This window comes from Canis aureus, chromosome 8, assembly GCF_053574225.1.
Source record: "Canis aureus isolate CA01 chromosome 8, VMU_Caureus_v.1.0, whole genome shotgun sequence".
Taxonomy (NCBI): Eukaryota; Metazoa; Chordata; class Mammalia; order Carnivora; family Canidae; genus Canis; species Canis aureus.
In genome coordinates this window covers 51863853-51888032 of record NC_135618.1, presented here as the reverse complement: position 1 = coordinate 51888032, position 24180 = coordinate 51863853, and the positions used below count along the sequence as shown (strand labels likewise).

Sequence of the window (24180 nt, the reverse complement as noted above, 5' to 3'; positions counted from 1 at the left end):
CGCCCTGAAGTCCCTCCCGCCGCCCCGCGTCGCTGTAAGGCGGAGGCCGGGGAGGGGGCCCCGCCGCCCGGCGGCTCGGCGCGCGCCGCCAGACTCCGGCATTTCCTCCCCGCTCGCTGGCGCGGCCTCGCCTCCCCTCGGAAGAGGGGGCTCCGGGGGCCGAGCAGCGGGGAGAGCGCGCCGGGGAGCCCCGGAGCGCCGGCCGGGGTAGGAGGCGGGCCGGGCCGGGCCGGGCCGGGCGGGGCGGGGAGCCGGGCGCCGAGGGCCGCCGCGCGGGACGGAGCGCGCCGCCGGCGCAGGGCGCGGCCCGGGGCCCGGGAGCGCAGGGCGGGCCGCGCGCGGCTGCGGGGGACGCCTGGGCTGGGAGAGGAGGCCGCGCTGGAGGGCGCCTTCCCCCGGCCGTGCGAGGGGGCGGCCGCCGCGGAGGCGACGGAGACCGGGGCCGCGGGGCCGCCGGGGCGCTGCCCGCATGCTGGGCCGGGGGCGCCGCCGGGGCTCGCGGCCCGGGCCGCACGGACGCCGCTGCCCCGCGCGCCCGCGATGTCGGTGCACTACACCCTCAACCTGCGCGTCTTCTGGCCCCTGGTGACCGGCCTCTGCACGGCCCTGGTGTGCCTGTACCATGCCCTCCGGGGAAGCGGGGGCGCCCGCGCGCAGCCCCCCGACGGCGCGGACGGCGGCTTCCCGCTGCTCAAGGTGGCCGTGCTGCTCCTCCTCGGCTACGTCCTCCTGCGCTGTCGCCACGCCGTCCGGCAGCGCTTCCTGCCAGGGGCTCCTCGCCTGGGGAGCCACTCCACCTTCTCGCCGAGGCACTTCCGAGAGCCGAGCCTGGGCATCTTGCTGGAGAGCTACTACGAGCACGAGGTGCGCCTGTCCCCGCACGTGCTGGGCCACAGCAAGGCGCACGTGAGCCGAATCGTGGGCGAGCTGGTGCGCGCCGGCCGCGCCCGGGGGTCCCCGGGCCCCATCCCCGGCGGGGCGCTGGCGCTGGCCTTCCGCGGAGACTTCATCCAGGTGGGCAGCGCCTACGAGCAGCATAAAATCCGGCGGCCCGACGGTTTCGACGTGCTGGTGCCGCTGCGTCTGCCGCCGCCGGTGGCGCTGGAGCCGCGGAGCCTGGGCGCGGAGGCGGCGCTCGCCCCGGCCTTTCTCGGCTGCTTCGTGTGCGCGCTCAAGGCGCCGCCGGGGGCCCCCGCGAGCCGGTGGCTCCGGGACTGCAGGCCCTTCGCCGACGGCTTCTGCGTGGACGTGCTCGGGCGGCGGCACCTCTCCGCCTCGCTGGTGCTGCGCTGGTTCCAGGCGCACCTGCAGCGCTCCCTGGCCACTGTGCGCTACAGCCTGGAGGGGCGTTGTCGGGTCAGCCTGACCCCCGGCGGCCTGGAGCAGCCTCCCACCCTGCACATCCTGCCTTGCCGCACCGACTACGGCTGCTGCCGCCTCTCCATGGCAGTGCGTCTCATCCCCGCTGTGCACGTGGGCGATGGCGTTTTCCTGGTGGCGCCACCACCGTCACCGTCCCCCTCGCTCGTCGGGCCCCTGCCGGAGCTCCCGGGAGGCCTGCGCACGGACGCGATGTGGGGCGTGAACACCGCTCGCCAGGAGCAGAAGCTGCTGAGCTGGCTGCAGGAACGGGCCCCTCCAGGTGCCTGCTACCTCAAGTGCCTGCAGCTGCTTAAAGCCCTGCGAGACCTGGGCGCCCGCGGGCTGGACCCGACGGCCGCCACCCAGTGGGGACGCATCCTGTCCTCGTATGTGCTCAAGACGGCGCTGCTGGCGGTGCTGCTGCGTGAGGGGGCTCCGGGTCAAGGCTGGGACGAGGCACACCTGTGCGAGCGGTTGGGAGAATTAGTACAGTTCCTCCGGGACTGCCTGCTGCGGCGCCACACACTCTTCCACTGCGTCCTGGGCCCTGGAGGGGCAGCTGCCGAGGTCGGCCCGCTGCCCAAGGTGCTGCGGGAAGCTGCCCCAGTCGACCTCCTGGCAGCGTTCGACAGGCACGCCCGGGAACTTGCGGCGGCGCGATTGCTGTCCACATGGCGAAGGCTGCCCCAGCTTCTCCGGGTCTACGGGGGTCCTCGCTACCTGGACATGTGCCCTCAACCCGGGAGTCAGCGCACGCAGGGGTTCCCTGAAGATCAGCCCTAAACCTGGACAGTGCGCCGCCAGGCCTAATGCTCCTATAGCCTCTCCCACCCCGTAGGGTGGGGAGGGCGATGAAGCCAGTTTAATGCAAGGAAATGAGGTGCCAAGGGTGTTGGAAAATTCGGAGGGTGACATTTGGGGGCTTAAATGTCACCCCGGGCTCTGCAATCCAGTCTAGTTATGGTGTCTTCTTCACACCCACCAGCGTGTCCTGAGCAAGCTACAGAAAGACCTCAAACACCAGCAGGGAAGAGTTGGTTCAAAATGTTGGTTTGTGTGGAATGATTCCGTAGAAGGATCCAGCTTCTAGGGAAGCCCAATAAAGGAAGCAAGAACTAGCTACAGAGAAAGTTCCTTTGTCAGGTTTCGAGACCCAGATCTCTGCCGCCCTTCCTCCCCTCACTGAAAGAAGCTAATGGGTTTTTTTGTTGTTGTTGTTCTAACTGCCTGCTATATTTTGGGTTCCTGATTGTCTTTTAAAAAATCTGAATCTTTGTCTACAACTGGAATTTAAGTTCTATTCTAGGGGCTCATATTGTGAGGAACAGTTTCCACTATTCACATTGATATTAATGTGTTTCTTAAATGGTGCAATCAGGGCTGCTTGACAGGATTGCAAAGAATTAAGTCACAGGTGTTGAGAGGCAGTGAAGAGTTGGTTAGAGAAACTTCCAGAGCAGATAGCACTTTATTTTGATCAGTCCTTTCATTTTGTGGTAATTGCCAGGGCCAAGTGTTGCATCCCAAAGGGAGACCAGTTACTTTTGTTATTAAGAAATGTGCAGTCTTAAAAAGCAGGCTTGCTTAACCTGCCTGCAGGCACACACTGGGATATGTACCAGTCAACACCCATTCGTAGCAGAAGAGCCCACGGGGAGCCAGGTAGGGTGCAAAGTAGCAAAAGAGAACATGTTTAGAGGACAACACTGGCCAGGACTCAAAACATGTTGGGTTTTGAGGAAGATGCATATCAGTGTTTGCCTATCAAGGTGACTCATCAGAGCTTGCTGCTGGCTGGAGACAGATACGGTGTTGTTTGAAGCCTTTTGAACAAACTCTTCTGCATGGAAATTTCTGCGCTTCATGAGATAATGAGGAAATGCCTGCTGTAGTGCCTAGCATGGAGTTAGCTCTCTCGGCCACTGCTCAGTGATGGTGAGTGGTTACCACGTTTCTCTCCCATTGCCATTGGCAGCCTGTAAGCGATCCTAAGGCCAGCTCGGAGGAGCGATTGATTCAGCCCAGGTCTTGTAAGGCATTTCCCATAGAACTCAGGATCTTGGGCTCCATGCTCTCTGACCATCCGGTCAGCAGTCAGTCAAGGAGAGCGAGTGAGGGGGAGGAGGGGGGCGGTGACAGCTCTTGCCAGCAGTGTGCTGGTTTTTTCTCTTTGGACATACATATCCCCAACTCAGCTTAGGTTTAGGTTCAGAGTAGTCCATCATCTGCTTGCCTAATAGAAAATGCAACCACTCCCACCCAGTGTTAGACTTTGAGACTTTAAAAAAATCTTTTTTGGCAAAGGCATGTATTTCCTTAGACTCTTAAAGGTAAAACTTGGAAGACAGAAGTAGCCACCTGGATAGGGCCATGGTTTAACTTCTGAGTTATTTTGAGGGAATTCTTTAAACTTTCTTTCGGGGATCTATCTGGCCACTGCAGGAAACCATTGGGAATAAATGATTTGCAGGGAATCCTTACGAGGGCTGCAGAGACTTCTTACATCCTTTGCAACCTTGGACTGTAAGAGAAACCGTTGCAAATGTCATGCCTTCTCTTTGAGGTTGTTCTGAGGACAGTTCCTCTTGATATCATAAAGGTCATTCCCAGCCTTTAAGGTCAGCGGTAGGTCATAAGGTACAGAGTTCAAGCAAAGGGATCGGTCTACCAGCTTCTGCAAAGATATAAACTGCATGGTGTTTCTTAAAATTACTTTTTAAAACAGATGAGAAGAGTAAGTAGATCTTTATATACATATATATACATATATAAATATATATTTATAATGTTTCCATATCAGCCACAGTTCCCCCTGTAGTCATTAAGTCTACTGAAGTGGGAGCAGCAAGGCTATTGGAGGAATTATAAAGCTTTAAAAGCTGAACTTTCCAAATGTCTCCAGCTCAGCTGATAGGTTCCTTTTTTTTTTTTTTTTTTTAATCTTACTCATCTTTTGAAGTTTAAATCTGGTAACATTCTGTTCTTGTAGTGGTTTCGTTATGTTTTTTCAGGTTAATTACCCAAAGCCTCATCCATCCTCAAGAATTTAAAATTTTATTATTATGTTTTAATTAGTGGGGCATTGTGTTTGTGAATTTTTTAAATATTAATGTCTTATTTAAGGGCCATGCTGAGCGATTGTTCTCTGTACATGGCAACCAAAACTCAGAGATTTCGATCAATTTTGATCAATGTTTAGCGATCCCAAACATGTACTGTGTACAAATGAAATAATAAGGCGTATTAGCCAGGTGTGATGGCTGCCCCGAGGCACTTAAACTAAGCTAAATTCTGTATTTTATCAGGGCTCCATCACATCCTTGATCTGAAATGTACACATTTTTGGTGTATACTTGGTACTAGAGATTCATGTATGCAAATATTCTTATTCAAGAAACTGCAAAATTGCTCGTTAAAAAAAAAAAAAAAAGATTAATTGTCCAGCCAGTGCCCGAAGAAAAGTTTTGGGGAGGACAACTCAGCCCTTTTGCCCCAAGACACCCTTCCATTATTCCCACTGACCAACCAGTCTTGGGAGTCATCTTGGAAGGCTAGTGGGCTGAGAAAAGATGTTTTTTTGCAACAGGAGATGGAAGAAGCTATAAGAAGGGAGATTAGGAACAAGGGAACCAAAAGAAATCTGAAAAATTCAGGAGGGAGACCTTCAGAGGGAAGCGAGGGAAGAGATAAAGGAAAGGAGAGCCCAGGAGTGGAAATCACATGTGGGTGCAAGAGGTTTGGGTAGGAAAGGCATTTTTAGGTATGTGCTATTTCAAAGCAGGGGTCGCAAACTCAGCAGCCTGCAGAAGCAAGGCAGGGAGATCCTTATGGGAAGGGGTGGGTGGGTGGTGGGGACTGTGCCCATTCTTAAGTGGGGCAGCCATTCAGTGTTCAGCTCTGTGCTGGAAAAGGAGAGGGAGACAGGGACCAGAAATCAGGATTTCTTTCTTTCTTCTTTTTTTTTTTTTAATGAAACTTACTCATTTTTAAACAAACTAATGTTAAATTGTCCCAAACGCCACATGGGCCAAATAGAACAGTTGCTTGAGCCTGGCGCCACCAGTTTGCGACCCCTGCCATATACAGTTGACCCTCCAAGTATGTCTAAAGTTATATTTATTGTTATGGTGATATTGTTATACATAGTTGGGGGTGTGATATTTCAAGTCCTTATTGCTCAGAGCTAAGCTTTATTGTAGAAACAAACCAAAAAAAAAAAAAAAAATAACAAGGCCACAGATAACACTTAACTCACAATTCCCAGAAGGACCCTCGATTCTGGAGCTGTTCTTGTCCAGCTACATCCTCCAAGCAAACCACTGGGGGCTGATTCTTGGCATTTCCTTCCTGGTGAGTTGAGGCTCAACTCCTCTGGCTCTGTCCGAGTTCACAGATGAGTAATCAGGAAGGATTGCAGAATAACTTGTTTCTTTTTTATTTGTATTATTTGTTCTTATTTTTAAATTATTATTATTTTTTTTAGTAGTATCCCAAGCTGTGGCTTAGCGGTGATAGTTAGTGGCCGTGGACCCCAGGAAACCAGTGCTGGGTCTTCAGGCCAACCTTCTTGGGTTTGCTACCATTCCCACTGCCAAGAACACTGTTTTGATCAGATGTTTCCACCCCTTTCTGGGATGGCTCCCACCAAAACTGACATCCTAGCGTTCCGAAGGAATTAACCTAACCTGCTTCCATAGCATCTCTTTTACCCCCATTAACATTTCCAGTGAGCCTTGAGAGGGAAGGAAGTTCAGTGTTATCATCTTGGTGTTTGTTAATTTTTTTTTTTTAAATCTCACGTCTATTACTTAGACACTACTGTTTATTTTCTTTTATACCTACATAGCACATGATTTGATGGGAATTTAGCAAGTATAAGGTGGGAGAGGGCGAAGATAATATGTAATCATCTATACAGTGTTAATAGACTAAAAAACTTATGTGTAATCTGGTTTTTAAAGTGTCAGATATTCAGGAATATTTTTAGCACCTTTTGCTTTAAAAAAAAATGTGCCTTGACTCAGTGACTTGACTTTAAAACATTCCTCTTATTTTATTGTTATTTTAAATGTGTACTCTGACCCCCAGCTGTGTATTATGAAGCAGTCTGTCGGCTGCAGTCATAGTATATGGTTTGTTCCAATAACAGAGACCAAAGGGTTAATCAGATATGATCCCGCTGCTACAGTCGTGTGATTACAAGGAGTTTTAGATCACACCAAATTTCCATGGCCCGCACAGTTGAGGCCAGATATTGTTTTCTATTTCAGGTTGGAGTAAATTTGCACTTTTAATCTTTTGGGTCTTTGGGGAGGCCTTGTTCTTTGATACTTTGCTTTGTTAATAAAGGAACTTGTAGAAATCTATGGACTGAATGTCAGATTTGGGGAGGGTCCCCTCTTCTTGAAGGGCACCTGTGGACACACTGGCTTATGATTCCTGACACAAGCTCACCAGCTTCCAGCATCTGGGTGTATGAGTCTTTTCTTGCTCAGCGACACTGGAATGATTGCACACAGCTGGCACGGTACACAGGTGGGCAAGAATGTTAGTTCCTAGCTCTGTAGGTTTGCAGCCTGGGGGTCCGGCCTTCAAGTCTTTTTCTTTGCCTAGAACCTTCTGCCTGGCTCCCACACACACACACCCCATAACACAATTCAAGTCATGGCCTGTGGCTAATTTATTGCTCAAGAATTTTGCTGCGAAATCTCTTAGGCCCTTGGGCCCTCTCCAAATGGTAAACATTTGCTAATCGTGAAAAACCACCAGGCTTAGTGAAAGATGGAATCTTGGAGATGCTAAGACTCCTCAAAGTCTTGGAGCCAGGTGAACGTTTCGAGAACCTGCAGCCACAGGCTGATTAAACAGTAGTTGTGGGGGATACTTGCCCAGGGGAGATGCAGTAGGTGTGTTTGGTACAGTTTCCAACTGTAGTTGTTGAGTGGTTCCTGTCCCCAGTATTAGGATGCATATAGAAATGACCCCAGGCAGGTGGGGTCTCTCTCCCAGGAGCTCGCAAACCACTAGTGAGAGGTGGGCAGTTCCGTTGTTTCCATGCAGTGTGGTGGGTAGTGGTGAGGAAGGGCTGTGGAAACACAGAAGAGGGGTACCTCGTGCATTTCAGGGGTTTCACGGAGGGCTGCTTGGAAGAAGGGACATCGAAGCTGAGATCTAGAGGTAGGGAGGAATTTTCTCAGTGAAGGGAGGTGGGCAGGAGACCAAGGTATCAAGGACAGAGAAGAGCAGAGCATTTCAGTTTGGCTGGAAGGTGGTTGGGGGGCGGGAGGGGGGTGGCTCCAGTGGCAAAAGGTAAGTGGGAGGGGGAGGAAGGCGCCAGGATACAGGGGTCTTGAAGCCAGAGCTTCTCACACTGGAGTGTACAAATCACGGGGGAGTCTGGCTGGAGTGCAAATTCTAATTCAGGTCTGAGCTGGCACCTGAGATCCTGCTCTCCTAACGAGCCCCCACGTGACGGTGACGCCGCTGGCCCCGGGGCCACACTTTGATCACAGGGTCGTACACCACGATAAAGGCTTGGACGATCCCGGAGATACTGGTGAGCCGCTTTCGGCAAGGAATGGCAGGGTCACGTTTCAGCATTTCAGTTTGGCTCACTCTGGCTTCGAGGTGGAGAAGGGATTAAAGGGCGGGGGGAGGCAATTTATTTATTTTTTTATAAATAAAATTTTACAGCCATGCCCCTTCGTTTATATACAATCCCTGGCTGAAGTCAACCTACGTTGGCAGAGCTGAATAATTGCAACAGGATCCTGAAAATATTTACTCTCTGGTTCTTTACAGAAAAAAATTGGTTGGAAGTAATCAGACTAGGACATCTCCAGATGAAGTAATCAGACTGGGATGTCTTCAGATGTCGCAGCAATCCAGGCCTGGGCAGGGGGCCCGAGGTGGGGACAGAAACAAGTGGCCCGAAAGACACAATAGTGTCCTGGCTAGGGCCGGGGCTTTTGACACCAAGAGATTTGTCTTCAAGTCCTGGGTCCTGCATTCCTCATCTGTGTGTCTCTCTACAAATTACCCGATCCTCTTGGAACCTTGATTCCCTCATCTATAAAATGGGATTAATAGTAGAAACTCCTTCATAGCAGTGAGTGAGGATTTAGTGAGATTGTGTTTAACGTTTTTAACCACTGGAAATGGGCAGTCAGTAGAGACATAATTATTGTTTTTTTTTTTTTTTTGAGACATAATTATTGGAATAGTAGTTTGATTTAGTCTGCTTCTCTAAACTCTTCCCTCTGTTCCTTTTGCTGCTCATTCTCTCTCCACTGGAGGGGGTGTTTCCCTTTTATCCACTCAACCATCTCTCCAGCTCCTCCAGTTTTGTTCATCTCTTTCCTTGATGTCCACGGCAATCCACTCAATGAAAAGCTCCCACTCTGGGAACTCTGGTGGTCTGGTTACAAAAACCGGCCCCCGTCTTCCTTCTCTTCACATACCAATGCCTTTGCGGTCTCTCCCATCAAGAAGGGGAGCCTTTTTCACTCACCCGTGAAACTGAAATGACTTTGTGACTTTTCTCTAGTCAATAGCATGTGGCGGAAGGGATGTGCTGGTTGCTGGCCTGGTCTGCCTCTGATTGTTCTCTTGCAGGCCTGCTGCCACTGTGGGAATAACTAGCCTGCTGGAGGATGCAAGCTCATGGGATCTAATCAGTCCTGTCACCCAATCTCATCACCAGCCACCTGTGGGACACACTCATGAAGCCATCCCAGAATGACCTGACAACAAACTGAAACCCTTGAACAAATCCAGCCAAGACCAGTCACACTTGGCCCAGATTAGGAGAAGGACTCAGCTGGCCTGTAGCCTCCAAGAAATAATAGACATTGTTTTAAGCCACTGAGTTAGTCGTGGCTCAGTGATATCTTACTGGTTTGGAGGCTTAAAAACAATCAGGCATATGAGTGCGGCCACTGAAGTCCATACAGGCTGCCCTTGACTTCTATACATTTGACTTTCAAACGCCCAGACTTTGATACAAGTACTTGACTGACACCCCAAACCACTTGGCCCCAGGAATCTGGATTTCCCTCATGAGCTGATGCAGTGGGGGGCTGGCCCACCACTCAGTGGTTCAGTTGGGCTGGTGTCACCATCTTGATGCCATGTGTTGACACAGTTGTTAGACTATGTTCCTGCACTTGCCCTTCTCTTGTAAAAATAAACGGAGGCTGGGAAAACGAGAGTGCTGATTCAAGTGATAAAATGCCACAGGTCTCTAAGGTAATCCAACGGAGACGTGGATTCCATGTGCCCAGAGTGGCCGAGCTTCAGCTGCGATCACATGCCAGCTCCTGTTGAACTGCTGGGTGGTGCGTTCAATTGTTAAGGAAAAGAACAACAGTGATGAAGGGCGTGTAGGAAACGGTATCTGTTAGGAATACATTTGGTGCCAACTTACAGAAACCTAACATGTAGTGACTTAAGCAAACAAGAGTTTGGGATGTCTGGGTGGCTCAGTGGTTGAGCATGTGCCTTTGGCTCAGGGCATGATCTCCGGGCTCTGGGATCAAGTTCCGCATCGGGCTCCCTGCAGGGAGTCTGCTTCTCCCTCTGCCTGTGTCTCTGCTTCTCTCTGTGTGTCTCTCATGAATAAATAAATAAAATCTTACAAGAAAACCCCAAACAAATAGGGGCTTACTTTGCCGCGTCAGCCAGAGCCGAGAGGTGGGCAGCCAGCAGTTCAGGGGTGAATTAGGGAATAGCAGAAGATGGTGTCAAAGAAGTAATTAGGGAATATATAATTTCATAATCCTATGATTTATACTTGCCTTAGTCCTTGCATAATAAATGCTCAGTAAATGTTAGAACTGAAGTCCCAGCTCCACCATTCAGTGGTTGTAATCTTTTGGGGCAAGTCAGTTTTCTGGACACTAATTTCCTCATTTGCCAAATAGGGGTGGGGTGGGTAATCCTGTCCTTTATAAGCTTGTTGGGAACATCAAAGGGTAAAGTGTGTGAAATTGAGAAATGCTACCCAAATTTTAGCGGTTGTCCCCGAAGTGGTGCTCCATCATCTTTGGAACAGTAGGAAAGTGAATCCATTTTTTTCCTCTTTTTGAAAGATTTTATTTATTTGTCTATTTGAGGTGTGGGGGAGGGGCAGGGGGAGGGAAAGAAACAAGCAGACTCTGAATGGAGCCCCATATGGGGCTCGATCCCACGATCCTGAGGTCAGGACTCAAGCTAAAACCAAGAGTCAAGCACTCAACCCATAAAGCCACCCAAGGTGAATCCGTTTCTTAAGGAGGGGTCACCCTTGAGCACTCTGCCTAGCACCTCCCCACCACCAAGCTTCCTGTCCTTCAGGTCTGTGAGTGAGCAGTAGTTGTGAATATTTGTTCCCAAGAGAGGGGACATCTAGACAGAGGATCCACCATCCCCCATATCTCTTTCTTCCAAATTATATCATTTTCTTACAAGCTTTCTCTTTATTTCATTTCTCAAATGATATTTCATTTCCGTTGCTTGGGTCCTGGGTGGAAAGTTTAAGCTCGTGGTTCTCATCCCTCTAAAACAATCCATGAGGAGCTTTGTAAAATTATCCACACATGGCGGGGCACCTGGGTGGCTCAGTTGGTTAGGTGTCTGACTCTTGATTTTGGCTCAGGTCATGATCTCAGGGTCCTGAGATCAAGCCCTGCATCAGGCTCTGTGTTGGGTGTGGAGCCTCCTTGGTATTCTCTCTCCCTCCCACCCCACCCCACACTTGCCTCTCTCTCTCTTTCTTAAAAAAAAAAATAAATAAATAAAATAAATTATCCACACTCAGGACTCCATCCTGGCCCAGTGAGGTCAGAAATTCAGGGAGTGGGATCCCTGGGTGGCTCAGCAGTTTAGCGCCTACCTTTGGCCCATGGCATGATCCTGGGGACCCGGGATCAGGTCCCACGTTGGGTTCCCCGCATGGAGCCTGCTTCTCCCTCTGCCAGTGTCTCTGCCTCTCTCTGTGTCTCTCATGAATAAATAAATTAAATCTTAAAAAAAAAAAAAAGAAAGAAGAAAGAAAGAAAGAAAGAAAGAAAGAAAGAAAGAAAGAAAGAAAGAAAGAAAGAAAGAAAGAAACTCAGGGAGTACAGTCCAAGTCCAGGTATGGGTGCTTTTTACAGCTCCCTGGATGATTCTAGAATGCACCCAGGGTCGTGAACCACAGGGCCTTAGTCAGATGGCCCTGAGGTCAGAGAAGCTAGAACCACCATCTGGTATGTGTGAAGGATGCTTTGTGGCAGACAGACAGCTGAAGACGTGGTGGTAGAGGTGAAATGATAAGAGTCCAGAATGGAATTCTTCAGCTGAGAGACACAGGGCAAAATATCACTACTCGGGCATAGAATTTAATCCCACTGGCAGTTCCTCTTTTCTCCAACCCCAAGGAGATGGAAACAAAATGAAAAAATTAATTTCTAAAAGGCATTGGAGAATCATCCTGGAATTTCTCAGCAAAAAAAAAAAAAAAAAAAAGCTTCTTTATTCAGAGGCACACTGGCCTTGTTCTTTTTGTCTTCTAGCCTAGAGAGGACACACGTCATATACAGCCTGTCTTTACAAAATGCTGTCTCCTTTCATGAATATTCAGTGGTTTTGCCCACACTTTGTCTTAGCCTCCCTCCTCCCCCCACTACCATCTTCCGGGCAGTGACTTTGAGCTGGCACTTACAAAAAATTAAAGTCCATCAAGGCATCTTCCAATAAAGCTGGGTGTGTGTGTGTGGGGGGGGGGAGATTTAGGAGTCCTACTGCATGCCAGACTCAAACTAAAAGCTTTTAATGACGTTATCTCATCAAAAGATCTCTAACTTCACGGTTTATTTAATCATTGGTCTCCTCGAATTAGGAGCTAGGTCTCTGATGGGTGACTGTCGATCCTTATCAAAATAAAACCATTAAGACATATTTCAACCATGGAGAACAATGGTGTGGCATTTGGAGATGGGGGTGCCCTTGGGGTTTTGCACAGTTAGAAAACCACAGGCTGAAAACACTGCTCTCTATCTTAAGCAAAGGATTTGTGATGATTGATGATTTTCCCCTCTGAGAAATACCTGGTTTCCAAAAGCACTCTAATTAGTAGGCATCTCCATTTTCCAAGTATCCAAAATACATTTGGCTGTCCTGTCATTAAACCCAGACCCGTGTCCTAGCTGAGAAGTCTGAGCCCTCCCAGGTCCAGCGGAGGTACGCCTGCCAGCCGAGTAACACTGTATTTCCTGCCCCGATGCAGTCAGGCAGGATCAACTGGTTCCCAGCAATGGGCAGGGGTCCTGCAGAGGTGCTAAAAGTCACACGTGAATATGGTGGCAGCACAAGATGGCAATTGAGTCAGTACCAAGAGCACAGCTGCCCTTGACAGTCATCTGACTCATACTGGCCTTTGCACGAGAGCAAAAGAAGCCTTTGTGATGTTAGCCTTGCAAACTGAAACGTTGGGACTCTTGGTGACAGCAGAGAAGCCCAGCCAAACGTAGTCCTGCCACAGGATGTGGAAGAGGGCTCCTATCATGACCCCTTTTGGGGAAATCCCATTGCAAGCCCCTCAGATTCTGTGTTTGTACTAGATGGGGAGAAGATGCCCTCTTCAAGGACCCCAGGGACTTCCTTTATGAAATGCTCCATCTCTGTTCACTCACGCAGTAAATAATCACCGAGTGCCACTTTGTGCCAGGGCCCGCACTGGCACTGGGGATTGATTGAGTGGTTAGCAAAACACACTCTATCGCATTTTTGCCCGCAGCCTTCAGTGTGCTGGATGAGACAGGCGCTGGACAAACAAGCATGCCAATTAGTGCCCAATAACTAGTGGAGGTGAATGCTTTGCAGGAAGGAGGTTCCTGCGACTCTGTAAATCAAAAGGGATGTTACAGCAGCCCAGGGGGATTAGAGAAGGCCTCCCTGAAATTTTGAAGCCCAGCACCCTAACCATGAGGGTCTATCTCCAGGTGTCACCCTTGCAGAACACTTAACTGTGTGCAGAGCTCTGAGCCAGATGCTTGGCACACGCCGCCCTCACTTGACCAGTGCAACAGTCCTAGGAGGTGTCCCACTTTACAGGTGAGAAAACCGGGGGCTCAGCAAAATGAGGTCACGTGCCCCACATAGTAAGTACAGACAGGGGTTCGAATCCACATCTGCTTGGCCACACCACTCCCACTCATTTCTGGCCCTTGCAAACTGAGCCAAGGAGCCTAGTCATGCAGGAAGTCCCCCCTCATGAGGCCCACAGTGGAAGATCAAAATGAAACCAGCAGGCAGATGTTTGCAAGTTGCCTGGAAAAGCCACCCACCATTGGGGGGGGGGGGGGGGAACAGCTTTCTCCCCACTTCCCAAGCCCCTCCTTAAAAGCTCCAGTTTCCTTTTTTCATTTTTACAGCGTCCCCTCCCCCACTCCCCAGAGGACTGACTTCTACTTTCAGCAGACAGGAAGGCGTGGGCTGCTGGCCCTACAGTAGCCGGGCCACTGACAGGGGATGGCTTCCCTCCAAGCTTAACCCAGATGCAAATGATAGGTACATACCAGCTCTTTCTCCTCTTGGCTTCGTGCTGTGTTTCCCTTTCTCCCCAGAATAGAAGCAGGAAGGCCTTTAGGTAGCTGCAGGGAAGTGTTAGCAGATATGAGCCCATTGCCTTGTCTTACAGGAGGACTGAACTGATTCCACATATAGATGCATTTACACTCATTCTGACACATGCTTAGCATGTAGGTGTGCGTGGACACACACGCGTGCACAGATATACCTGCTCTTACACTCTAACACACACGCTCATAGCTAACCCTTTAAGACACTCACTGGATTCCAGGCAGTTTTCTAGGTCTAGGCAAATGGATGCTGATCGCCAGCGGGCCAGATCCAGCCTGCCACCTGTTTGTGTAAATAAAGTTTTATTGGAACCCAGCCATGCGCATTCAGTAATGCAATATCCACGGCTGCTTTTTGCCACCCAGGTTGCGACAGCGACCACATGGCCTGCAAAACCTGAAATATTTACTACCTGGCCCTTTACAGGGAAAGTTTCCCAGGTCCTGTTCTAAGTAAAAACTCTACAAGGTATAACTGCTGCAGAGCTTATCACCTTAAAACTTAATGGCTTAGAAACAGCCACCACCATTATTATATTTTATGATTCTGTGTGTTAACTGAGCTCTGCTGGCAGTTCTGCTCCATGTCATGTCAGCTAGGACCACAGTCCCTTACAGGAGGGCTCACTCCTAAAGGGGGCAGTTGGTGCTGCTGTGGGCTGTGAGCTCAGCTGGCACCGAGGACAAACGACTGTGCCTTGGTTTCCCTCCACAGGGACTTACTTTCTGGCTCTGGCATCTCCTAGCTTGGCCGCTGGGTTCCAAGAGGTGGTGTTCCCCATTTGCAAATGCAGAAGAACTGCAGATCTTCTAAGGCCCAGATTCTACTGGTCAGAACAAACCACACGCCCAGCCCAGGCTCATGGGGAAGTGACGAGGACTCCGCCTATCAGTGGCCAGACTGGCAAAGAATTTGCAGCCACCTTTAATCCACCAGAGTAAGTACCCTTTTTTCATTTTAGACACAGGGACACCGAGGCACAGAATGGTTAAATAACCTGCCCAGCAACACCCAACTAGTGACACACACAACCTCATACACACTCATTCACACAAATATGCCCATGCATATGCAGTCACACACTACACATATATCCATCACACACACATTCATAGTTCACATCCATATATACAGCGATATGGTCACATATTTACATTTTCATGTAGACCCCAAGTCCTCATGCTCATGCAAGGTTACATATATGCACATGCATATTTGCACATAAACGTTCACCTATGCATGCATACTCACACATGCACACACTCCAGGCATACACACACTCACACACACACCCTCCACATCCACATGCATAATCACACGTATCCACATGCATGAACACACATATGTACAGCTTGATCCATCTCCACCGACCGCGGTAATTTGCTTCAAGGATCCAGAAGCCTTTTCCTCCTCTTTTTTGAACAAGTAAGTCATTCTGAGGCCAGAAAACCCTCCTGCCTTCCTGCAATTGTGCAAAGCCTCTCTCTATACAAAGAGGTCCATAGGCGGGACCCTGGATCCCTAGCCCCACTTAGAATGGCCACAGGGCGTGAGACCCACTCACCTTTGTTGACGTTAGATGTGAGGAACAGGGAAGTTAAGGACGTTGTCCGGGATCATACAGCAGAAGCTGCTGAGCTGGCTAACCTCCGGGCATTCAGCTGGGCTGGGTGCTGGGGGCTCAGTGGTGCTCGACGAACGGCTGAGTCCTGAGCGCTTGTTCAGTAATGATTGTTTTTAAGAGACCTGACTCATTTAGAAGCAGTTTTAGGTTCACCAAAGTTGATTGGAAGGTACAGAGGTTTACCATATACCCCCTGCCTCTGTACATGCATGGCCTTCCCCTTTCAACATCCTCCACCGAAGTGGTACATATGTTATAAGTGATGAGCCTACATCAATGCATCATAATCACCCAAAGTTCATGGCTTTTACCTCCAGGTTCATTTGTGAGTTTTACATTTTATGGTTTGGGATGGATGTATAATGACATGTATCCACCATTATAGTATCATATAGAGTATTTTCACTCCCCTAAAAACCCTGTGCGTCTGGTCTATTCATTCCTCCTTTCCCCATAACATCTGAGATCCACTGATCTTTTTATTTATTTATTTTTAAAGATTTTTAAAAAGTAATCTCTACACCCAACGTGGGACTCGAACCTACTACCCCACAATCAAGCATCTCGTGGTCTACCAGCCAGGAGCTCCAACTACTGATCTTTTTAATGTCTCTCTAGTTTTGCCTTTTCCAGAAGGTCATATAGTCAGAATCCTACAGTATGGGGTCCTTTTCAGACTGGCTTCTTCCACTTAGTAATATGCATTTAAGTTTCCTCCATGTCTTTTCATGGCTTGAGAGCTCGTTTCTTTTTAGTGCTGGATAATATCCAGTCATCTGGATACACCACAGCTCATTTATTCAGTCACTTTACTGAAGGACATCTTGGTTGCTTCGGTATTCATTTTTATTCGTGACTGTAGAAAGCAGGTAGAACAGAAATGCTCCCCAAACCTTATGAATCACACACCAAGGATGTCAGACAGTGAGGATGTAGAAAAGAAATGTCCATCTTTCCTCCCTCATTTGGTCACCATCTATCCCAGCCATCTTCAGACCTAGCCAGGCATTACAGTGACATGGGGAGATTTTAAAAAATATTGCTAAAAAAAAAAAAAAATATTGCTGCCTGAGTCCCATTCAATTGGTCTGTGCTGGGGCCTGAGCGTCACGATTCTTTTTTTTTTTTTTTTTTTAAGATACTCAAGTGATTCTAATGGAGACTTTAAAAACCACTGGTCCTCGGGATCCCTGGGTGGTGCAGCGGTTTGGCGCCTGCCTTTGGCCCAGGTCGCGATCCTAGAGACCCGGGATCGAATCCCACATCGGGCTCCTGGTGCATGGAGCCTGCTTCTCCTTCTGCCTCTCTCCCTCTCTGTGACTATCATAAAAAATTTTAAAAAAAAAGTTATATTTTTAAAAACCACTGGTCCACCAAAATCCCACTGTAGGTGGAAGGTTCTTCTGGTGGCTCTTGAGTAGAAATTGAAGGTTGTCTGTTGGAAGTTTAAAACAAGTGGATCTGGGTTTGCCAATGCAGTGCTGTTTTGGCATATTTATTTCGATGAAATGTGAAGGCTCCAGCAGGACATGCTCTCTTCATTTGTCTGCTTTCAAACACCATCCTCTCTCACCTTCCACCAGCTGCTTCACACATTTAGTTACTGGCCTGGCACCTGGAGTCATTCGGTCTTACTGACCGTGGGACCTGGCTTTGGCCAAGGTGATCCATGTGTCTCAGTTTGTCCAAGGTTTTCCAAGTTCAGCACAGAAAATCCCATGTCCCAGGAGCCTTCCTCAATCCTGAGCAAACTGGACAGGTCATCACCCTATTTTGACACTTCCTTTTTTTTTTTTTTTTTTTTTAAAGATTTTGTTTATTCATGGGAGAGAAACAGAAAGAGGCAGAGACGTAGGCAGAAAGAGAAGCAGGCTCCCTACGGTGAGCCTGATGCAGGACTTGATTCCAGGACCCTGGCATCACCACCTGAGCCAAAGGTAAATGCTTGACCCCTGAGCCCCTATTTTGACCCTTCTTATTAGAAAGTGAAGACAGACCCACAAATCACTCTAAAACACCTGTTCTCAATGCCAGCTGCACATGAGAATCACCTGGGTAGTATTAATAACTACCCTTAGCAGGTCCCAGAATTACACTCCATCCCACTCTCAAGTGACTGTTACACCCCCAGAGATTCTGATGTCATTGATCCATGTGCAGCTGGGGAATTGAGGATTTTTAAAAGCTCCCCCCAGTGATTCTAATGTAAAGGTGGAGGCAAAGAGCCTTGAGCAAGGTCAGAGAGAATTAGCTACCAGGGGGATTGCTCTGGAAAGGAGCAGATGAAGCAAGCCACCCAAATGAAGAGACATCACAGAAGAAACAATGCAATTTGACTTCAGAACTGTGAGTAAAGTCCCTTTATCTCTCTGAGCCTCAGTTTCTTTCTTTCTTTCTTTCTTTCTTTCTTTCTTTCTTTCTTTCTTTCTTTCTTTCTTTCTTTCTTTTTTTTAAAGATTTTATTTATTTATTTGAGAGAGAGGGAGCATGTGCATGAGTGAGAGAGCAGAAGCAGGAGCAAGGGCAGGGGCAGAGGGAGAGAGAGAAGCAGGCTCCTGCTGAGCAGGGAGCCTGACTCAGGGCTCCATCCCAGGGACCTGAGATCATGACCTGAGCCAAAGGCAAACGTTTAACCACCTGAGCCACCCAGGTGCCCCTGAGCCTCAGTTCCTTGATCTATAAAATGGAAACCTCCCATAAAATAAAGCATGCAAGGTGTAGGCACGGAAAATGATTGATGCTCATAGAATAATAACAACATGCCATTTATCCAGTGCCCAAAGTGTGCTAAATACTTTTCAGTCTCTGACTCATTTGGGCCTAGGAGGTAGCTAGTGTTCTTATTTCCACTGTAGACTCAGAATGGTCTGTAGTTGAAGGAACCACAGAAATACCCTGGTTCTGTTAAATTATTTTTGCCAGAGAGCCAGGCCAAGATGCAAGTGACCCAGATAAATCAGAAACTGACCCTGGGAATCTAGAAGGATGCATGCTGGCCTTGGATTCATTTTTCAAAATGAAAATAGCTTTCTTGTTTGTGACCATAGATATCATAAAGATAAATAAAATAAAAAGTTCAAATAATGCAGAATCCTGTGAGAAAGAAGTGAAGATCTTCAGGGCCAAGCTTCTCCCATGACACCAGGAGTGGAAGAGAAGGGCTGCCCTAGCAAATCCCCATCCACCCACCCATCGGCCCCTTGCCCATCCCTTTAGGAAAAAAAACAACATCAGTTCCCATGACATCATCTCCCGCCTTGGAGCTGGTATGTTGGGGACAATGGCAGGATATGGAGTTCCAAAGAGTTCTGACATCAGCCTCATTGGAAAGGGCTCCTGGAGCTGGGACTTTCCCCTGATCAAGGCCTCTGTGAGGGACCATTTCAGCTTGCACCCAGAGCTGTCCCCAGAGTGACTAATAATAATGATATTGATTGAACACTCACAATGTGTCAGACATCAGTCAGAGGGTGAATTAACTCATAAAATCCTTGTCCCCACCTAGCAGTTAGGTACCTTCTTATGGAAGAAGCAGCAGGCTCAGAGAGGCAGATAACTTGCCCAAGGTCACACAGCTGGTAAGCAGCAGAGTCAGGATGGGCACTGGTTCCAGAGCCACGTGCTCTGCATCAAGAAGCTGATGTGATAAAAAAAAAAAAAAAAAAAAAGAAGAAGAAGAAGAAGCTGATGTGATGCTCAGAAGAACCGTATGGGGCAGGTCTGTTTAGAATCCTCATCAGATAAATGACGATATCAGGGCTCTGAGAGGTGGAATGACTTGCTCAGGGTCATACAGCTAAGGAGCAGAGTGCCAGGAAAGAAGTTCACCTGCCTTCAGAGCTGGTCCTTATTTTTTTTTATTTTGATTTTTTAAAAGATTTTATCTATTCATGAGAGACACAGACACACACACACACACAGAGAGAGAGAGAGAGAGAGAGAGGGGCAGAGACAGGCAGAAGGAGAAGCAGGCTCCCTGCAGGGAGTCCGATGTGGGGCTTGATCCCAGGACCCCAGGATCACAACCTGAGCCAAAGGCAGATGCTCAACCGCAGAGCCACCCAGGTGTCCCCAGAGCTGGCTCTTAGAATCAGGTTTCCTTAACTCCAGCCCTTGAGGTACAACCTTCATGGTGCTTGCTACATCAGTGTACCTTATGAGTTTAATCTTTTTTATTAACGTTGACTTCTTTCTCTAGCCTTATTCCCAACAATATCTTTTAAATTGTTGCTTTAATGTGCTAGTTATATGTATTTTTCTAATACATTAAACAGCTACTAAAGTAAATCACAGGAGCACCTGGGTGGCATTGTCAGTCAAGAGTCTTGGTTTGGGACCAGGTCATGATTTCTGGGTTGTGGGATTGGGTCCTGCTTCAGGCTCCACGCTCTGCATAGAGTCCTGCTTGAGATTGAGATTCTCTCTCCCTCTTCCTCTGTTTGTGCTCTCTCTCTCTCTCTCTAATAAATCTTTAAAAAGATTAACCATCCGTATTACATCCCACCAATTATACCTGTACTCACTTAAAAAAAACACAAGAGTTTCTCTGACCAGACATGAATTCCACCTTCTTTAAGGAGTTTGCAGGGGCAGCCGTTTTGGTCTATGAGGTGACCTTGAGGATGGAAGTCATGAACTGAGGATGGCTGAGCAGGAATAGAGTCTGGATCCCTGCTGACACTTGGAGATTCCATCCCAGTTCTTTCTGAGCTGATGATTCTCCAGAATCTATCTATCTATCTATCTATCTATCTATCTATCTATCTATCTATCTTTCTTTCTTTCTTTCTTTCTCTCTCTCTTTCTTTCTCTCTCTCTCTCTTTCTTCCTTCCTTCCTTTCTTTCTTTCTTCCTTCCTTCCTTCCTTCCTTCCTTTCTTTCTTTCTTTCTTTCTTTCTTTCTTTCTTTCTTTCTTTCTTTCTTTCTTTCTTTCTTTCTTCAAGATTTTATTTATTTATTCATGAGAGACACAGAGAGAGAGGCAGAGACACAGGCAGAGGGAGAAGCAGGCTCCACGCGCACGGAGCTGGACATGGGACTCGGTCCTGAGTCCCCAGGATCAGGCCCTGCGCTGAAGGCGGCGCTAAACCGCTGAGCCACCGGGGCTGCCCTCCAGAATCTTTCTTATGTGTGACAGAAATAAACTTTTATCTTAGACTTGTTCTTTTGAAATTTTGTTGTAAGCAGGAAAACTTAACCCTAGCTGATTCAGCTGCTTACAAAAATGGGAAGATGTCTCATTCAGATTCGAATGCAAATTGCTATTTTCACTTAAAAAATAAGATCTGGCTACACTGGGGCCCACATTCCCAAGTGGCAACCCTGGGGCTGGGACCGAGGAGGGGCTGTCGCCTTTATTCTCAGCTTGAGTGCCTGTCTCCAGTTCACACAGTCCTCACTAATCACAATGGACAATCCTCCCAATGCCCCCATCTATATTGCCTCCCTGCTCCTGTAGGCATTTGAGTTTGTGAACCCTGTGTCTCAGAGCCTCAGTTTCCCCATTAGCAAAACTGGACTAACAGTAGAACCTCTTAGGCTTTTGGGGCAGTGGGAAGTTTAGATATGTTACTAGATGTAAAGCGCTTTCCAAAGTGCTCTCCACCTGTCACAGCAGTGACTAATAATAATGCTCTTATTGGGACTGTTACCTTTCTTTTCAATATTGGAAGGAATTTGACTTTTTTGGTGGATGATCCAAAAGCGAAAGAAGAGAAAGCCGGGCACAGCCCAGGCTCCAGCAAGAGTTTCTCTGGTGTGATCATGCCTGAGGGTGACTTTTCTTGCTGGACCAGGGACAAATGCTACCATGGTTATTTCCTCCCTCTCTCTTTTAAAGGGTGAGCAGCTCATCGCTTTCACAGAGGATGGGGCTGCCTATGATCTTCTTCAGGCACTTTCCAGCTTCTTCTTTGGCATCCCCCTGCAAGGTCTGGGGACCTGCCATGCCTGGGCTGTCTGCCAGCACTCCTCCATCAGCCTGGGGCTGAGGCAAGGCAGCCAATGCAGTGAGGAGGGGGGATTCCGGGTTAGCCCACAGCACAGGGGAGAGTGGAATTTTTCCCTTTGCCCCCATCCAAGGCTGGTACCTCCCAAGAAAGGCCACATAAAAGGGGGGAAGGAGACAGACACACATTGTGCATCCTGAGGTCTGGGGGGATAGGCTGGCAGGGGTCACCCTCAGCATGTTCAGGGGTGCTGCACTCGCTTCCACTCTGAAGGCTGCCTCCTGACCTGCAGCTCAGGCCCAAGAGCCCTTAGTCAGCCCTGGTGGGACACTCCATGCACGTGCAGGAGAGCAGAAAGTGCTGGAGAGTTAGAGCCCTCAGGGCAACCCTTGGGCACTTGGGATCCGATCCTGGCTCTCTGATTCACAAGCTGTGTGATCTTCAGCAAGTTACCTAACATCTCTGAGCTCCAGTCAGCTATCCCAGCATCACCCTGGTGACTAGTCCTGTCCATGTCTCCTTAGGCCATGGGCAGGGGTTTCTCGAGCACATCTCCCAGGTCCAGATGTGCTGAGTTACCCAGTTACCCACTGGGCAATCCTAGTGTTACGGAGGGTCAGTGGTGCTCTGCAGTGATTCACAATTTACATTCCCATGGGGAGTGTGTGTGCTTTTCCCAGGCTGTTGAATACCCTTTACAAGCAGAATCATGATATGCTCATTCTTTACCTTGCTTTGTTTCCCCTTGCCATGGATATTGGAGATCTTTCCAAATCAGCCCATCTAGATATGCCTCATAAAAAAAACCATTTTGTTGAATGATATCATAATTATAGAAAAGTGCACAGCACAGTGAATCTTCAGAGTGAAAAACACCTATGTAACCACTACTTAAATCCAGAAACAGAATGTTACTCTCATCAAAGAAGCCCCTCTGCCTGCTTCTCCCCTCTCCCAACCAAAATGCGCTTATAAATAATATGTACCCCCTTTATTTTAGGGGAGGAGAGACAGAGGGAGAGGAGAAAGAGAATCTTAAGTAGGCTCAGTGCCCTGTGTGGAGCCTGACTCGGGGCTTAATCTCATGACCCCGGATCATGGCCTGAGCTGAAATCAAGAGTCAGATGCTTAGCCCACCGAGCTACCCAGGCCCCAATAATATGTACTCTTGTTGTCTTTTTGTTTAGCTTTTTTAGCTAAACATTATGTTTATGAGGTCTTTTTAAAAAGATTTTATTTATTTATTTATTTATTTATTTATTTATTTATTTGAGAGCATAGGCAGGGGGAGGGGTCGAGGCAGAGGGAGAGGGAGAAGCAGTCTCCGCACTGAGCAGGGAGCCCATTGTGGGGCTGGAACTCAGGACCCCAAGATCATGACCTGAGCCTAAGGCAGATGTTTAACTGACTGAGCCGCCCAGATGCCCCTGTTTGTGAGATTTATTCACGTTGTTGCATGTAGCAACATCCAGCAAGGTCTAGAGACATGGTTGTCACAACTTGGAGAGGCGGGAACTGCTGGCGTCTAGTGGATGGGGTCCAGGCGTGCCCCCCTGCACCCTGCAACTCATAAAACAGCCCCCTTCCCCGCAACAGAGATCATCTGGCCCCAAAATGTCAGCTGTGCTGAAGTTGAGGAAGCCTGTTGCTTCGTCCAGGCTAAGGACTTTGGATTTTATCTTAAGAGAGAGGATGAGAAACCCGGATCAGGTGTATATTGAGATTAACCGCCCAACTATTTTCCAAAGCAGTTGGGTTCTCATTCTTTAGTGACGCCTGCATCCTTTTCCATGATGCGGGCACATCCTGTTACCAGTTCCCATCGATTAACTTTACACCATTTCCAATCTTTTGGCCACTACATCAGCACCAGATGAGAGCCCTTGTAACAGTCTGTGTAGACGGCATACTGCATGAGGATGTAAACACATACACATTCTCTCTTTCACCCACAGATTCTCTTTCTGGAGACTCCAGACAATGGGAGGGCAATGGAAGATTCATTTAAATGTAAATTTCCTCCCCCCTCTCAACATGTTTAACATCGAACTGACTTACAGAAATAGCTCCTGTCATCTTGGCTTCTGCTGAGGATTCACATCTTGTGCAAGTGGACACATGATCTGGAAAGATAAACAGGAAGTCCCTCGAGGCACAGAGACATGGGACAGGCCTCTGCTCCTCTGTGAGCTGGGACTCAAATAGCTGAGTGCCAGCCAGGGTGGAGCCCAGGCTAGAGCTGACCCTCCTCTGCCTACCAACAGGACTGACCAGCTCTGGGATGATTTACAATTTTTTCCCCCTAAATGCTTCATCTGAACTAATTCTACTTTGGAATTGATCTCTGGTATCTCAGGGTCTTTTATTTTTGTCTAAAATCCAAGTAACAGTTAATGCTTGGATTTCAAATGCATTGTTTTAAACCATAACTACATAATCTGTTTTGCTCATTTTTACCTCGCCTATTTTTCAAGTGGCTGTGTGAACAATTATTTTTATATTAACTCTGAATGTTACAATAAAGTCAATAGAACAGAAAATTAATTAATTAATTTATTTATTTATAAAGATTTTATTTATTTATTCATGAGAGACAGAGAGAGAGAGAGAGGCAGAGACACAGGCAGAGGGAGAAGCAAGCTCCAT

General features: G+C 48.3%; 1 protein-coding gene and 2 long non-coding RNA genes across 3 annotated transcripts; 2 read left to right on the top strand and 1 right to left on the bottom strand.

Annotated features, from left to right (window-relative positions):
- The first annotated feature begins 469 nt into the window (after positions 1–469).
- Positions 470–6728, top strand: ITPRIPL2 (ITPRIP like 2). The gene has a single exon (XM_077906774.1). The coding sequence runs from the start codon at positions 541–543 to the stop codon at positions 2143–2145; it is 1605 nt and encodes a 534-aa protein (XP_077762900.1). The 5' UTR covers positions 470–540; the 3' UTR covers positions 2146–6728.
- Positions 6729–6945: 217 nt separating this feature from the next.
- On the bottom strand, positions 6946–14879 carry LOC144319063 (uncharacterized). The gene is made up of 3 exons (XR_013384983.1): positions 14685–14879; positions 13899–13973; positions 6946–7447 (listed from the first exon to the last, which is right to left on the bottom strand). It is a non-coding gene; the product is annotated as an uncharacterized LOC144319063 (long non-coding RNA).
- On the top strand, positions 14682–23963 carry LOC144319062 (uncharacterized). The gene is made up of 3 exons (XR_013384982.1): positions 14682–14899; positions 17396–17523; positions 23490–23963. It is a non-coding gene; the product is annotated as an uncharacterized LOC144319062 (long non-coding RNA).
- Positions 23964–24180: the final 217 nt, after the last annotated feature.